The sequence below is a fragment of the Lytechinus pictus genome, chromosome 1 (assembly GCF_037042905.1).
Source record: "Lytechinus pictus isolate F3 Inbred chromosome 1, Lp3.0, whole genome shotgun sequence".
In the NCBI taxonomy this organism is placed as follows: Eukaryota; Metazoa; Echinodermata; class Echinoidea; order Temnopleuroida; family Toxopneustidae; genus Lytechinus; species Lytechinus pictus.
Genome location: NC_087245.1, coordinates 38359713 through 38377208, shown reverse-complemented (window position 1 = coordinate 38377208; position 17496 = coordinate 38359713). Strand labels below are relative to the sequence as shown.

The following is a 17496-nucleotide window of genomic DNA, read 5'->3' as shown; positions in this document are numbered from 1 at the left end:
AACTTCAAATTGTGTTTTTAATGAATTTCTTGTCTAACGTTTTTTTTTTAATATGAATTCAAGATTGAATTTAGCCAACCATTAGTAGAACAGTCGGTGGTCACATGGCAGATGAACCAATCTTCATAGCTGTGTAAAGAGATTGAAATTTTTCCTGGTCTGGAAAGTTGGAAAATATTAAAAAGAAGTGTTGTTGATTGTTCCAACCTGTTTGTTTGGTTATCGTAATTATATTGCACATATAAATTTTCCTTGTTTTATTGCCTATATATGTATCAAGATTAGATGTATGGAACAAAATGTTGTAAATGTTGGAAATGGAAATAAATGAAATGAAATGAAATAATTCTACCTCGAAATGATTTCATCCCTATCTGCAGGAAAGCAACAGTAGCTGGCATCACCCAGCAGCCAGGATCAGAGGTGGAGGATAGGCAGTACCAGCTGGACGTGAACGGTATCAGTTTGAATGTTGCATCATGGGAGCAGGTCATGAGGTCATCCGAGCAGGTCAGGATGAAGGTCACGTCAGGGGTCACCAGGAGCAAGACTCAGAACCCTGCATTGGAGTGGAATCTCTCACTACCTACGTGAGTTTTTTTCATTATTAGTTCTGAATTTATGACATGCCTATGGAATGCTTTTCATGCCTATGGAATGCTTTCATCATTGGTACATTGTCAGCAAAGCATTGATGGGATTGACCAAAGGGATTTTAATTTATTCAGTTCACCATCATAAATTTACAGGGGAGCACTGGGTCCCATCTTACGAATGGTTGAGTTTGATCCTATCAACCTCGACAATATGGAAATCCATCAATGTGGTAATTTTTTTAACATGAAATTTGCACTATGTCCTTAAGTAAACGAAGAGGAGCATACTGAATTGTCAAGAAAACAACAAATCATATCTAGAAAACATTTTCAACAAACATGTATTTTAGATGTTGATGTTGCTGGCTTTCCATAGTTGTAATTGATCAAAATAATTGCAACTCTTTGTAAGGCGGGGCCGGATATAACCATCCTGAGGACAAGGTTCACAACACTTCTAATCACTAGTGAGAAAAATACCAAATGTATTACAATATATAATACAATTTTCATAGGGTGTAAATAGTTTTGTTAAGTGTATGCCTTTTTTTTATAAACCCAATATTGGATATATATATATACCCCTGTCCAGGTTTCAAGAAATAAGCTGTGATAATGTGTTTTGATTAGACATAAGCTCTTGTCACCAGCACACACACATTCTTTTCTTTCTAATGGTTGTTTTATAGGCAAGACCCAGAGGAGGTCAAATTGATGACGGTCATCCAAGAGTTTGACCTTCATCTAGTAGCCGCACCGTCTATTGTCATGGAAAAGACGAAAGTTGACAAGGGAAAGCAAAAAGTAAGCACAAACTTTTAATGATGAAAGTCTAAGATGTTTACTCATTTTGTGTCTCTTTTACTTTAACTAGTTACTAAGTACACTTAGAAATAGTGCGTAAAACACAAAGATAGCTATCCTATTTGTTTAGAGATATCATGTATTCAACAATAGTAAAGACATAGTTTAATGACATTTTCTGTTAGTTGAATTATTATGCCAAAGAGAGGAAGTAGAAGAATATTGAAATGCAGAGTGTGTACATGTAACAGTTGCTCTCCTGAAGTCGGGGTAATAATAATAACCATGCGCCTCGGAATAGAATATTTCTAGATAGATGGCACTATATAAATGCCTATTATTATTATTATGCTTAGAGATCTCTGATAAAGTAAATAAGTGCAACAAAAGTGAGTATAATCATTATTATTATTAGTTTTTCTCGTCTTTCAATATCCTCTGTTTGACAGGTCATCGTTTGCGGCCACTCTTTGGAGTTCCACATTTCCACCGATCTTAACTTCTACGTGAGCGCCGAACAGGTGCACCTTGCCTACCTGGTCCTGGATTCAAACCTCCGCCACCTGCTTCATCTTAGAACCACCACCACCAGCAGCACAGACCACGGCCGCCCCCATCCTCAACAGCCCACCGACCCCACCAAACCACCTAGCTCCCTGGAGGATAGCGGACTCGGCAGCGACTGTGGCACTCACTCCCCTCCCAAGGAGTTTGCCGAGGCCACGCGCCAGACCGTCGCCAGCCCGCCAAGGTCATCGGGTGCGCATGATCCGAAGGTCGTTTCCATGGAGACCGGAGAAGGGAAGCCCAAGAAAAAGTCGAAGATGAAGGGTGTGACCCCTTTCGACTTTCTGATGACAGGAAGAAAGGTCACACTGTTCCTGTACTCTAGTAAAGGGGAGCTGAAATCCAAAACCTGTGAGTGACTTTTGAAAGCAATGACTTGTCTTATTAATTTCTACTTACTCTCTTGCTGTATTATCTGGTGTAATATTTTGTAAGCATTTGTATAATGTAATATGGCACAGAATGTAGAAATATGTAAGCTTCTGATGCATACTTGAAGTTTAATTTTGTTTACTGCAAGTGTTATAGTTGATATAAAACTAGTAGTTATCCTATATAACAAAAGAGAGATAACTCCAGAACAAATATTTTCCTGTTGGAAATAGTTTGATTTAGGGGAAAAAATCTTATTTTAATTTATTTGTTTCTCATCAATGAACAAAAGAAAATGCATGAAAATTCTCTACTGATATGCTTGAACAAGTAGAGATGTGCATTTGTAAATGCAAGTATTTAATTGCATTTTAAACACAATTTCTCTTTGTTGAACAATGATCTACCCTAAGTAATGGTATCATATTAAAATAGTACAAAATCTATACTTATCAAAATTTGTCTCTCTTTATGAACTTAAAATTTGCAACTTTTTATACTTTTAGATCATATGAAAGCCAAATCGTCCTCTTTTGTCCCCAAGGTAAATCTCAATTTTATTTTATTTCCAACTCTAGCTTCTAAGGGGGAGAGCAAGCGGTCTCTCCTCCCCCCAATCTACCCCACTGCTCTTGAGCCTTTCATACTCCTTGTCCTCTCTCAGCCCTCACTGGTCATGTCGGTAGAGAAAAAGAAGCAGAAACTAGAGCTCTCCTTCTACGACTTCCGTATCGACGGAGCTCCTATGAATAAACAAATTCTGGGTAAGTTGGTTTATTCATCATTTGAGATATTGATTCGCTTCTTTCGATGAGGGTGGAATTAATATCTATATTAATATTTCATAGTGAACCTTTTTCTATACTCCATTTACTTTGTAATTCAAGCCATAGATCACATAAATATCATTAAGAAAACAAATCCTACCATTTTTAATTATATGATGCATGGTGTTGGTAGTGTCATTGAACCTCAATCAATCAATGTTACTTGAGTGTTAGGACCTGTTTAGGCATCTGAATTATAATGCTTCTTGATTTGTCCCAACTAAAAGGAAACTATACCAGGGCCCTTGCGTTAGGAAGAAAAAAAAAGTGTGGCGCAGTGCTGGGGCGTGAAACTACAAATGAACAATTCTCAAATCAAATTTTTCTGCTATTATGAAAACCAACTTATCTTCAAGGCGGAACTTCCCCGAAAATAGGCACATCTTCAGGTAGCATAATAATAATAATGAAAATAAAAAGTAAAAGAAGATGATATATGGTAAATACTTTTCATCAAATTGTTGACGGAATAAACATATTGTTGATTCCCGCTATGGTAGCTTTTAGGCAGATAATAATAATGATTATTATTATTATTTATGATGATGATAATATGGATAATGATATTGATGATGATGATGATGATGATGGTGGTGATGATGTGAATAATGATAATGATAATAATGGTGGTTTTAACTTACAGTGCATATCATTATGAAAGGAAGGCTACAATCTGCTCAAATTTATATAGTCTAATTCAAAAAGATAGTAAACTTAACAGTCAAGTCAGAAATGATTTCTCCATTTTGTGTATTGAATATTGTGTGTTGACAGATCACAGTGTGCCTCAAGCCATGGACTACCCTATTCCCTGGTTTCAAACATGTCAAGGTGTAGCTGATCCAAAGACCGGTGTAAAACCTGCTCTCTTCACATTCACTGTCACAGACTTCATGATGCAGAGTGCAGGTAAGTCACACAGCATTGTTACCAATCTCATTTTGACCAATCACCCCAAAACCAACAATTAGTCACCCAAAAATGAAATTTAGAGATTTGCATTTAGCTTGAAAATTCACATCCTAAGCTTTAAAATGGTATGTAACTTGTCAAAATTGATAAACAACATCCCTCACAAGTACTTAATCGAATGCAGAATTAATTAAAGAGAAAGCTTCAAAAAATAAGGAGAAAACATGATTTGAAGTTTGGGGTTTGCTCAAGCATAAGGTTTGCACACTGTGTAATCTTGGTGAATCATCTAAGCAGTCCAGCCATGGACTTTTTTTCTATTCAACTTTACATCTTAAAACTTTTAGAGTATAAAGAAGAGGAACTAGTCTGTCAGATAAGCTTCTTTTTTTTTACTTTTGGAAGACCGTATTTCTATTTTGGCTCTCTCCAGAGAACTCTCCCTTGACACTTATTTTTGTTTTGGGGTGGCTGGTCATATTTTATCAGTGTATGAATGAATAGCGGGGTTTAAGAATGGCATTGAAATTGTCCCTACGAGATATATGTAGATGACTGGGTGCCATAGTAGATTACAGTAAAATTAACAACTCAGGGATCAATACTTTGGTCTGTAAGCAGTAGGTCAACTACTCATTGCAACTACTCAGATTGTCTAATACCACATGGTTTAACCCATTGGCCCGTATTCTGAACTCGGGGTTTAGATTAAACCCTGGTTTTAATGTTGTGGTTTAACTCTGGAGAGCCAATTGGGGCACAAATTCCTATAAGTACACATCCAATCTATTAACTCATATGGCACCCAAATCGTTCATAATTGTTTGGGAATGATAAATTAAGTATTTTGATGTATTTTTCTCCATTACGAAAACAAAACATAACATAAGAAATATACAATAGAAGCAGAATTTTTTAATATTTGGCTCATAATTTTAGCACAGAGTTAGACCATGGTCTAAGTTAAGCCCGACTTCAGAATACAAGCCATTCGGTCTAAACTGCACTTGGTCTATAATAATAATAATAACTGAATTTATAAAGCTCTTTTTGCCTGAGGATACAAAGTGCTGCTATGATTACCCCGGCTTTAGTTGTGCTGCTGTATAGGCGCTGAAGCATTCAGGGAATTTCTTCCTAGTGGGTACCCATTCACCTCACCTGGGTTGAGTGCAGCACAATGTGGATAAATTTCCTGCTGAAGGAAACACGCCATGGCTGGGCCCTCGAACCCACGTCCCTCAGATTGAAAAATGAGAGTCATAACCACTAGACCACGACGCCCCCACCTAGTCTAATTGCCATTTTGTCTAATGCTTGGTTGGTCTAATTTCCACTTTTTCTACTTGATATTTTCCTTTTTGTCCTATGAAATGTGGTCCATAAATAATTCATGTAGTAGATTATGGGGTGTAAAACACTAACGGATATTAGACAAAATTGATATAGAATGGTAAACAGGCATGATGGCCTAATGGCTCACACAGTATAATGCATTAGATGATGATATTTTGGTTGAGATAACAGATTGTTACAGTTCAAGTATTTAAAGTGTACACATTCTACATCCTTCCCCTCCCAGCTGTGATCAAAATGGAGATCGCTCGGCCCCTGAAGGTGAACTTCAGCCTGACCAAGGTCCAGCAGGCGAGGGAGTTTGCAAAGCGACTGCAACCGATCAGGAGTCAGGAAATCTCTAAGGTGCCGCGTGAGGTGAAGGAAATCAAACTCATGACGACGCCTAGGTCTGGGGAGAAGTCTGTAGGCATCAGTCTGCCAGGTATGATGGCATTAAAGGGGAATCCTACCCAAATTTAAGAAAAAAGTTATTTATGGAGGAAAAAGAAAAATGAGGCAATCATGATACTTTTCAAGATGAGATCTAAAACTATTCATAGATGTTGCTTGTAGTGCTACAGGTGGTGGCGTGTTCCAGCTATTAAGGACCGAAAAGCAAGGAACCTAATAATTGTCTTGAAATGTGGTTTATCAACGTTGAAGATATGACCTCTTGGTCTGCTTTCCTTACTCCTAGAAAATAAGCTTTCCTTTTGAATATCTTCTCTCCCACTCATGATTTTAAACAGTTGAGTTTGATCGGCTCTTTGTCTCTGATATTCAAGTGTTGGTAGTTTAAGTGCTTGGAGTCTCTCTGGATAACTAAGTTGTTGAACCGTTGGAATAAGTTCAGTTGGCTCTTATGACTGTTGGTGCATACATTTATTAAAAGGGGTTCTAAAATCCAAGAAACTCTTCCACATCATTTATACTGCCATAGGCCCCCATATAGATTTTGATACCCTTTTATTGGAAAACATAAATAAATTGTGAATAAGATGCTTCTTGGTTTCTTATGGCTGATAATAAAAATAAGAGACACAAGCAATACTACTATATTTTGTTGCTCTTGAACGCATCAATTGTCATGGTCTAACTTATAAAAGATTGATAATATATTTTATATTCATATAGAGTACTTTTGTCATTAGAAAGATGCCTGTATTAAATTTAGCTATTATTTTGTCAGTCTCTAATTTTTGCAATTTTTGGATGCAGAATGCTCCAAACAATATTGTGAAATATACTTCTAATTTTAGGGTTTGTTCTCTGTACAGGACAACAAACCAGCCAGCGAGAAAAGACAAGAAAACCAAAGAGTTCCGCACCTCCAGAGGGAGTCCTTCAAAACCTCATGATGCTTTCGCACTTCCAGTCCGCCATCGTTGTAACCAGTCAGATGGTAGTTGTCATAGCAACGACCCCTGACCCAGACTTTCCTCACATTGTGACATCAGTAGGAGGAATATGTTTTGATTCAGAATTTGTGGTCAATCAAAAAACAGGTAAAAATAAACTTGGCAAAGTCTTATGAATCTTATCCAATCCACCAGGACCCAGAATATATTTGATGTAGTCCATTTTCCTTGTTGGTCGACAATACTACACCACTCCACATTCTTTGATAGGCCATTTTGAATAAATGTCGCTGATATTTTATTTAATTCTCCTCTTTTATGGTATTTGTTAACTTCTGTGAACAGATATATTTGATGCATATTCTGTCAGTGGAGGCCAATAATTATTTTTTTTATGTGATTGAAAAAAAATCTTATCTTATCTTGTTGACTGTATATTGTCATTGTAGTTTTAGAGGAGACGGTATAATTTTGTTCAATTCTCCCTTGATGGTTATTTGTTAACTTTTGTTAACAGATAATCATGTGATGTATGTCCTGTCAATAAAGTCGTTATTTTGAATTTGAATAAGAAAAATCTTATCACATCTTCCTGAATGTATATTGTCATTTAGATGAGCTCTTCCATGTGGACAGTTTTATTTTCAATTTTCCATTTATGGTATTAACTTTTGCAAACAGCTATTCATTTGATGTACATGTATGTCCTGTAAATAATTGTTATTTTGAATGTGAATAAGAAAAATGATCCAATCTCACCTTCTTGAATATGTATATTGTCATTTAGAGGAGCTCTTCCAAGCAGACAGTGCCGTCCAAGTCTACGACTTCACCCTGAAGACGTCCCTTCAACAATGCACCGAGCCTCTGCTGGGACCTGTGACCTTTGACCTCCAGCTACGGACCAATCACGAGCCTCACAGTGCCAGCGAGCTGAGTCCCTTCCTCCCAAGGATCTATGCTGACCTCAACGTCAAGAGCGTCCCTATCTCGTTTGGGCAGGAGAATTTGAACTGTCTGAAGAGAGTGATCGATCAGATGAACGCTGTGCTCGCTGAAGGTGGAAAGGGAAGGGAGAAGAAACGGGTGGTCCCTGCCAAGGTCAGAAAAAACCTAATCTTACCTAATTTTATTATTTATGAGATAATTAGACCTACATGTGCCCCCACCCCTCTTCTTGCATAGCAACATGTCCTGGCCTATCTACGGCAGATCCTGAGAGGAAGAATGGCAATGTTGCGGTAATGGCATGGGCAGGAAGGCAACACATTTTGTATTGACTTCGTACTTGGTATCACATTTTTTAGCATATCTGGGTCTGACTATGACGTACTTGTGTAATTTCATAACCGCATACCCAGGTGTTGCAAATTTGGTCTCTAAAGCTGGGCGAGACATGAAAGTTTATTTCATATAGCGCAAAAAGCTATGTGCAAATATTCTTCTCCGCTGTAAGAGCTCTTGAAAATGCTTTGAAAACCAAATTAAACGAAAAGGACAAAAAAGTGTTTGGAAATAAACAAAAAAGAGAGGTCTTTAGTCTAATTTTGAATGTTTCTACTAATGGAAATATTCTAATTTCAAAAGGCAGGTTATTTCACAATTTTGGGACTGTGCAGTCAATTGCTCAATCTAGAAAAAAAAATTGTTTTACACGTGGGGATTTGAAGAAAAAAAGTATCATTCAAACTGTGCAGAACTTTACCCATCTTTCATTCTTAATTTCAGAAATTCAAGTTCAAAATTCATCCCTCCGCTGCCCTGCCACCCATCGATGGCCCTTTATACTCTGAAGATGAGGAGGATTATGATGTCAGTGACGATGACGGAGAAGAAAACTGGGAGGACGTTGAGGAGGATGATGAAGAACCACCACCAGAAGGAGTGACTCAGATAGAATACAAAGATGACCTCAGGACTGGAGCGTTTGAATATTTCACTGAAGGTAAAAGGGGGGTGAAGCCTTGGTGATATGTTGGGTATTTTAGCTTGTAATGATGCTGTGGTGGTTTATTTTTAATTGGTCTAATGCCAATTCATCTAATTGCCAACTCGTCTCCTATCATTTGGTGTACCATCAATTTGTCCACTATCCACATGGTCTGATTGCCATTTAGTCCATATTGTCGTGTTGGGATCGGTGGTTATAATAAGGGAAGCATAATGAAGAAACTTTGGAGAAAGTTATACAGTTCAAAATCACAAGGTATTTAATCATCAGTTACAGTTTACAGTTTAAAGTACATGAATATTCGGATATAACAAGAGATGACTCAAAATAATAGTATAAGATTGAGATTGTGAAGTTCAGATAATATTTGATGGACGTCTAAGTCTTGAAGTCAGTCAGTCTATCTGGATGAGTGGTCTAGTCTTCTATTGTATATATTCCTAATAATCAAGAAGTCTTATTTATATCATTAGTTTTGGGGTGTAACAATTTAAGGTGGTAGTGATCTAAACTTGATCTGATTGTTCTACAGGTAACTGTCTATCAAACTTTCTCTGGTATAAGGGGTGTGGTGATGCTCTATGCAAGTAACTGGGGCTGTAAGTGTGAGTCATACTTCTTAGAACTTTTGTTCCTTGAAGTTAGCTGACGTCACTGAGGGTTGATATTTTTATGGTCAAGGTTTAGGAGTTAAATGATATTGGGGGTTTTGGGATTCTTGAGATGAAATTTGGGGAGTTTGTAAACAAGTGAGGGTGAATGACTGAAAGGATAACAGGAAGTTAAATACATACTACATAACAATATACCATTTGGCCTAATAGGACTAAGTGTTCATCAGGTGAAATGAATGAAAATGGAATGGGTATTAGACCAACTGGTTATGAGACAAATGGTCATAGACGAACTGGTGATTAGAGAAGGTGGTGGTGGTGACAGTTGATGATAACGATGCTCTAAATTGAATCATATTCTCTTTAATGTCCATCCTCCAGGACATACAGATGATAAGATACCCCTCTTCAATCAGATATACTTCACCCCACCCTCATATCATATTCTCTTATCCATCCTCCAGGACATACAGAAGATGAGATACCCCTCCCCAATCAGATCTACTTCACCCCACCCTCATATTATATTCTCTTATCCATCCTCCAGGACATACAGAAGATGAGATACCCCTCCCCAATCAGATCTTCTTCACCCCACCCTCATATCATATTCTCTTATCCATCCTCCAGGACATACCGAAGATGAGATACCCCTCCCCAATCAGATCTACTTCACCCCACCCTCATATTATATTCTCTTATCCATCCTCCAGGACACACCGAAGATGAGATACCCCTCCCCAATCAGATCTACTTCACCCCACCCTCAAACATTCTGTTATCCATCCTCCAGGACATACTGAAGATGAGATACCCCTCCCCAATCAGATCTACTTCACCCCACCCTCATATCATATTCTCTTATCCATCCTCGAGGACATACCAAAGATGAGATACCCCTCCCTAATCAGATCTACTTCACCCCACCCTCAAACATTCTGTTATCCATCCTCCAGGACACACCAAAGATGAGATACCCCTCCCCAATCAGATCTACTTCACCCCACCCTCATATATTCTCTTATCCATCCTCCAGGACATACTGAAGATGAGATACCCCTCCCCAATCAGATCTACTTCACCCCACCCTCATATCATATTCTCTTATCCATCCTCCAGGACACACCAAAGATGATATACCCCTCCCCAATCAGATCTACTTCACCCCACCCTCATATATTCTTTTATCCATCCTCCAGGACATACCAAAGATGAGGTACCCCTCCCCAATCAGATCTACTTCCCCCCACCCTCATATCTTATTCTCTTATCCATCCTCCAGGACATACTGAAGATGAGATACCCCTCCCCAATCAGATCTACTTCACCCCACCCTCATATCATATTCTCTTATCCATCCTCCAGGACACACCAAAGATGAGATACCCCTCCCCAATTAGATCTACTGCACCCCACCCTCATATATTCTTTTATCCATCCTCCAGGACATACCAAAGATGAGGTACCCCTCCCCAATCAGATCTACTTCACCCCACCCTCATATCATATTCTCTTATCCATCCTCCAGGACATACAGAAGATAAGATACCCCTCTCCAATCAGATCTACTTCACCCCACCCTCGTATCATATTCTCTTATCCATCCTCCAGGACATACCAAAGATGAGATACCCCTCCCCAATCATATCTACTTCACCCCACCCTCAAACATTCTCTTATCCATCCTCCAGGACATACTGAAGATGAGATACCCCTCCCCAATCAGATCTACTTCACCCCACCCTCATATCATATTCTCTTATCCATCCTCCAGGACATACCAAAGATGAGATTCCCCTCCCCAATCAGATCTACTTCACCCCACCCTCATATCATAATCTCTTATCCATCCTCCAGGACATACCAAAGATGAGGTACCCCTCCCCAATCAGGTCTACTTCACCCCACCCTCATATATTCTTTTATCCATCCTCCAGGACATACCAAAGATGAGGTACCCCTCCTCAATCAGATCTACTTCACCCCACCCTCATATCATATTCTCTTATCCATCCTCCAGGACATACTGAAGATGAGATACCCCTCCCCAATCAGATCTACTTCACACCACCCTCATATATTCTTTTATCCATCCTCCAGGACATACCAAAGATGAGGTTCCCCTCCCCAATCAGATCTACTTCACCCCACCCTCATATCATATTCTCTTATCCATCCTCCAGGACATACTGAAGATGAGATACCCCTCCCCAATCAGATCTACTTCACCCCACCCTCATATCATATTCTCTTATCCATCCTCCAGGACATACCAAAGATGAGATTCCCCTCCCCAATCAGATCTACTTCACCCCACCCTCATATCATAATCTCTTATCCATCCTCCAGGACATACCAAAGATGAGGTACCCCTCCCCAATCAGGTCTACTTCACCCCACCCTCATATCATATTCTCTTATCCATTCTCCAGGACACACCAAAGATGAGATACCCCTCCCCAATCAGATCTACTTCACCCCACCCTCATATATTCTTTTATCCATCCTCCAGGACATACCAAAGATGAGGTACCCCTCCTCAATCAGATCTACTTCACCCCACCCTCATATCATATTCTCTTATCCATCCTCCAGGACATACTGAAGATGAGATACCCCTCCCCAATCAGATCTACTTCACACCACCCTCATATATTCTTTTATCCATCCTCCAGGACATACCAAAGATGAGGTACCCCTCCCCAATCAGATCTACTTCACCCCACCCTCATATCATATTCTCTTATCCATCCTCCAGGACATACTGAAGATGAGATACCCCTCCCCAATCAGATCTACTTCACCCCACCCTCATATCATATTCTCTTATCCATCCTCCAGGACATACTGAAGATGAGATACCCCTCCCCAATCAGATCTACTTCACCCCACCCTCATATCATATTCTCTTATCCATCCTCCAGGACATACCGAAGATGAGATACCCCTCCCCAATCAGATCTACTTCACCCCACCTTCATATCATAATCTCTTATTCATCCTCTAGGACATACTGAAGATGAGATACCCCACCCTCATATATTCTCTTATCCATCCTCCAGGACATACTGAAGATGAGATACCCCTCCCCAATCAGATCTACTTCACCCCACCTTCATATCATAATCTCTTATCCATCCTCCAGGACATACCGAAGATGAGATACCCCTCCCCAATCAGATCTACTTCACCCCACCCTCACATATTCTTTTATCCATCCTCCAGGACATACGAAAGATGAGGTACCCCTCCCCAATCAGATCTACTTCACCCCACCCTCATATCATATTCTCTTATCCATCCTCCAGGACATACCAAAGATGAGGTACCCCTCCCCAATCAGATCTACTTCACCCCACCCTCGTATCATATTCTCTTATCCATCCTCCAGGACATACCGAAGATGAGATACCCCTCCCCAATCAGATCTACTTCACCCCACCCTCCCAGGAAGGTGGCCATTGGGGTACCATGGTATGGACCTACCCTGAACCGAGAATGGACGTTGGCTTGACCATCACCCCCGTACCAATCTCAAACCCCGATGTCAGGCCATTTGGAAGGACCAGCAAGGTATTATATATCTGAAATGTTTGATCTGTATTCTGCAGTCAGGATTAACGTAGCCCATATTTTAACTCTGTCCTTAAATTATAAGAAGCAAAAATGTCAACAATTTTTTAAAACATTGTATGTTTCTTATGTTCACTGTGCACTTTCAGTCATGCTACAATGATGAAGAAAACTGGTTCAGTTATTATTCCCAGACATTTATGAATGACCTGATTAACAGATGAACTGATAAATCAATCCTGTATTTGGTAAAGATTTGTATCACAATTGGCATTCCATAGTTGAACCACAACTTTAGACCAGAGTTTAAATTAAACCCGACTTCTGAATATGGGCCAATGTTTTATTCTTCTTCATTCAATATTAACATCCCTTATGTTAGCATACCACACCAAACATTTAGCTTTTAACCTCGAAGAGGATTTAGGTTCACCATGCAGTTGGTCATGAAAAGGGAAGTTGGGCCCAAGATACACAAACGTCGAAAGGCAGATTGCCGTATGTGTATATGCTCACCATTTGTTATTGGCGAACTGGACTGAGTACACCTAAAAGGCAGCTTGACCACAAAACTAGAAACAAGAATAATTGTGAACAATAATTATTGCTAACAAAAATAGCAGGCTTGAGGCATGAAGCATGTGTATCTTGGGCCTTCAATGGTAGAACAGAAGCGGTGGAATTGAAGGTTAATTGAAAGTTACAGGTGAGAGAGAGAGAGAGAAAAAGTATACTTTTGTGAGATAAGTTGAAGTCCTTATGATAAGACTGAAAACTAGATGAGATTGATGACTTGAGCAGAAGAGTGAGAAGTTTAGTAACAAGGAGAAGATGAGAAAAGATGTGATGAGCATTTGAGGAAGAAGATTCATGTTGACATGTTTTTGCTGCCATTGCGGGGGGGGGGGGGGGGCATTTACATTGATGAGTGGATACCAGACACGACCCAAAAAACACGTAAAAAGGATGTCTTTTCAAGATAGGGCATGTTACGTAAATAAGGGTGTCAAAAACACTAGAATAATGAAAAAAGGGTATCTATTTCGCTAGGAAAGCTACTTGTTTAGGGTCAAATTTGCGAGGGTATAAAAAAGACTAAAATGTTTTATAAAGGATATACTTTTTCTCCCAATAGTCAACACTACGTGTTTAGAGTCCGATTTGCACGAGGTATGGGAGGTGGGGCCATACTAAACCGAATGATGTACAAGTAGGTAAAGGAAAAACTGATGTCCATGACATATAACAATTAAAATATCACTGTACCTGTTTAGGGGTTCAATTCAGGGAATACTTGCAAAGGGTATCGTTTTGTTTCCAATACTTGTAAAGGGTAGGGTTTCACACGCCAATACTTGTTAAGGGGTGCATTTTCAGAATATGGAAAATGCTTGTTTAGGGTGCTTTTCGAGATCCCATGGTTGCGCATGGTATCCACTCGTCAATGGAAATGCCCCCCCCCCCCCCCCCCCCCGGCTGCCATTTGTTTTATCCCAAACCACTTCTTAGACGACCAAGTCTGATTTGTGTTTATTATCAATCAAACATGCAAATCTCAACTGCAAACATAGCAATGACTTTATGCAAGCTATTGAATCTAGATAATGATGCTTTACAACTTCTTTCATTCTACAAATCATGTGTGTAAATTTTTTCTAGAGACCTAACAACATGAGAACACGCAGGTGCAGGTTATTACAGAATATGATTCACTCAAATTTACTCAAATCAAGACACATGCCACACTGAATTTTTTTTTTTTTTTAGGTTCCTAAATTGTGAACATCAAATATAAGGATTTATATTATTACAGAACTTGTACCTTGAATATTACTAAGACCAGTTCTGAGATTACGCATTCATTTTGTATATCAAATCTTCTATTCCTGTTACAGATTCCTTGTATTCTCCAGGCGTTCAATAGTCAGAGGCAGAGCTTTGGGACAGTTAGGGAGTTCTTCGTTTCAGAGACCCAGCGGTACCACAAGAAGCAGAAGATCATTGAGAGTAGGGACTTGGTGGAGGAGATGGATGCACATAGCACATGGAGGGTTGTACTTAATACAAATGTGGATAGGTATGAAATGGTGATGATGGTGATGATGGTGGTGGTGGTGGTGGTGGTGGTGATGATGGTGGTGGTGGTGGGGGTGGTGGTGGTGGTGATGATGGTGATGGTGGTGGGGGTGGTGGTGATGGTGGTGGGGGTGGTGGTGGTGATGATGGTGATGATGGTGGTGATGGTGGTGGGGGTGGGGGTGGGGGTGGTGGTGGTGGGGGTGGGGGTGGTGGTGGTGGGGGTGGTGGTGATGGTGGTGGGGGTGGTGGTGGTGATGATAGTGATGATGGTGGTGGTGGTGGTGGGGGTGGGGGTGGTGGTGATGGTGATGATGGTGATGATGGTGGTGGTGGTGGTGGTGGTGGGGGTGGTGGTGGTGGTGGTGGTGATGGTGATGATGGTGGTGGTGGTGGTGGGGGTGGTGGTGATGGTGATGATGGTGATGGTGATGGTGATGATGATGATGATGATGATGATGGTGATGATGATGATGATGATGATGTTGATAGTGACGATGATGATGATGATGATGGTGATGATGGTGGTGGTGGTGGTTGTGGTGGTGGTGGTGAGGTTGATATGCTGGTGATGATTATGAATGATGGTGATGATGGTGGATGATTATGATCATCATGATCATGTATTTGTTATTGATTGTGATGATGATAATGATGATCATGACTTTGATTGTGATGATTGATGATGATGATGTTGTTATCAACTTTGAAATTCTCAATCATTTCTCTGAATTTGGAACCAAAAAACAAGCCTTAATGTAATTGATATTTGATCAGGATAAATCTCTGGATATGATTGGTTGGAGAGGTCCATGTTCACGTGATCTCTTTCATGCCTGTAACCTCATAGCTACGGTGTCCTAAAAAATCACATTTAATCATGTTTTCAGGCTGGATATGCAAGACCCTCTTAGTCCACCGACCCCTGACATCATTTTGACCCCAATGGCCTTGGCAGCATCCATGAGGTTCGACACCGTCTTCGCTCCGCGCTTCATCCAGTTCTGTCATCTGAAGGTCACCGTCGGCCTCATTGAACTTAGAATGTCAAATCATCTCGGTCAACTTGGAAAAGGTAGCAATGAGTTTTCATACGTTGATTAGTCATTAACTGTTTGCAAGTAGTCTTTTCCGATATTCCAACACCAGCAACGGTCATCAACGAAGAAATATTATCTTCAGCCCCTGTTCCACTGTGCTAGTATTTACAGATCGGGCAATATTCAATAAGTATTTTTCTCATCTTAGGACTATGAGAATGCAATTAAGCGCATTATTGTTACTACAAAAAAAAACTTGTATTGACTTGTGAGTGTGATTTTTCCTTTGAATAACAAATTATCCAGAGTTCAAACATCAACCATATCTCATTCCAACAGTTACAATAACAAAAAGCATGTAAAATATTTTCATCATCGTTATTACAAAAACTTTTTTTTATCAGTTACAATTCCAAATTGTAATTAGGCATCTTTCATGTGTGATATTTTATGTAAAATCTTTATGACACAATGGGTGTCAGAGCAGAGGATTATCTTTTGTATATATATATATATATATATATTTTTTTTTTTGGGGGGGGGTGATGCAACAATAGATGTCCCCCCCCCCCCCCCACGATTGAAGGATAATCCTCTACGCTGAAGCTCATGTTCGAAACAATCTTGAATATAAAAGTTCCATCATCCATGTTGGTATGCAGGTATACCAGAGTACCTGAAAGGTTTCACTCCAGATGAAAGTACCCCCAGGAGCCATGAATTCATGGTGGCTCACATCACAGAAACCAGACTGGATGTTGAGAGTTATGGTGGAGTTCATGCAAGGACCAGAATCTGTGTGAGTAAAATCTTTGCACACCTCGTGACTCGTCCATACGACTCGATTGTGAGAGATACAGCATTGTGAACATTTTCTAATATTATAAACATATAGAATAATCTCATTTGAGATCCAGGGTAACTATTAGAAAACTAATTTGAAAATGTTAGATAATTGCAAGCCTATAGTTTGTAGGAATTGTCAAATTTGATCAGATAATTGGTATCTTTGGAAGAGTTTTAAAAGGTGAAGAAATACAATATCATCATTGGTTTTAACATATTTTGTCAATTATATACTAATAATTAACATACACGAAAATCAAGTTTAAAAATTATTTGTCCGGGGATCAACTCAAGGTCGAGGTAAAGGTCAAAGGTCATTACCTTATAAATCGCTCCAATACATTATTTGATGCATGTTTTGGATTCCTTTCTGAATTTCCTTTTGAATGGTACCAGTTTCACGAAAATTGGTCAACACGTTACGACGCAATGGCCATTGAAAGTTGAAGGTCACGCCCATTTTTGTCAAAACAAGGAGAAAAGGGCAGGCCGTAGCACAAGAACCGACGGACTGATTGGACTAATTTTTTTTGTTTTGTTCTTTGGCCATGGGGAATTTTATGTGTACCAATTTACAACAAAAACTGAGAGGTCGGGTGCAACCACTGGGTGAATCCAGATG

At 39.6% G+C, this 17496-nt stretch overlaps 1 protein-coding gene across 1 annotated transcript in view; it reads left to right on the top strand.

Annotated features, from left to right (window-relative positions):
* Positions 1 to 17496, top strand: part of LOC129262356 (intermembrane lipid transfer protein VPS13B-like) — a 61649-nt gene that overhangs the window by 18612 nt on the left and 25541 nt on the right. The window contains exons 20-32 of the mRNA XM_064102317.1: positions 381 to 590; positions 1286 to 1400; positions 1850 to 2318; positions 2918 to 3103; positions 3941 to 4075; positions 5661 to 5858; positions 6694 to 6921; positions 7562 to 7875; positions 8503 to 8719; positions 12731 to 12912; positions 14808 to 14989; positions 15879 to 16063; positions 16691 to 16827. Of these exons, the coding sequence (XP_063958387.1) occupies positions 381 to 590; positions 1286 to 1400; positions 1850 to 2318; positions 2918 to 3103; positions 3941 to 4075; positions 5661 to 5858; positions 6694 to 6921; positions 7562 to 7875; positions 8503 to 8719; positions 12731 to 12912; positions 14808 to 14989; positions 15879 to 16063; positions 16691 to 16827 (2758 nt within the window). The remainder of the gene's footprint in view (positions 1 to 380; positions 591 to 1285; positions 1401 to 1849; positions 2319 to 2917; positions 3104 to 3940; positions 4076 to 5660; positions 5859 to 6693; positions 6922 to 7561; positions 7876 to 8502; positions 8720 to 12730; positions 12913 to 14807; positions 14990 to 15878; positions 16064 to 16690; positions 16828 to 17496) is intronic.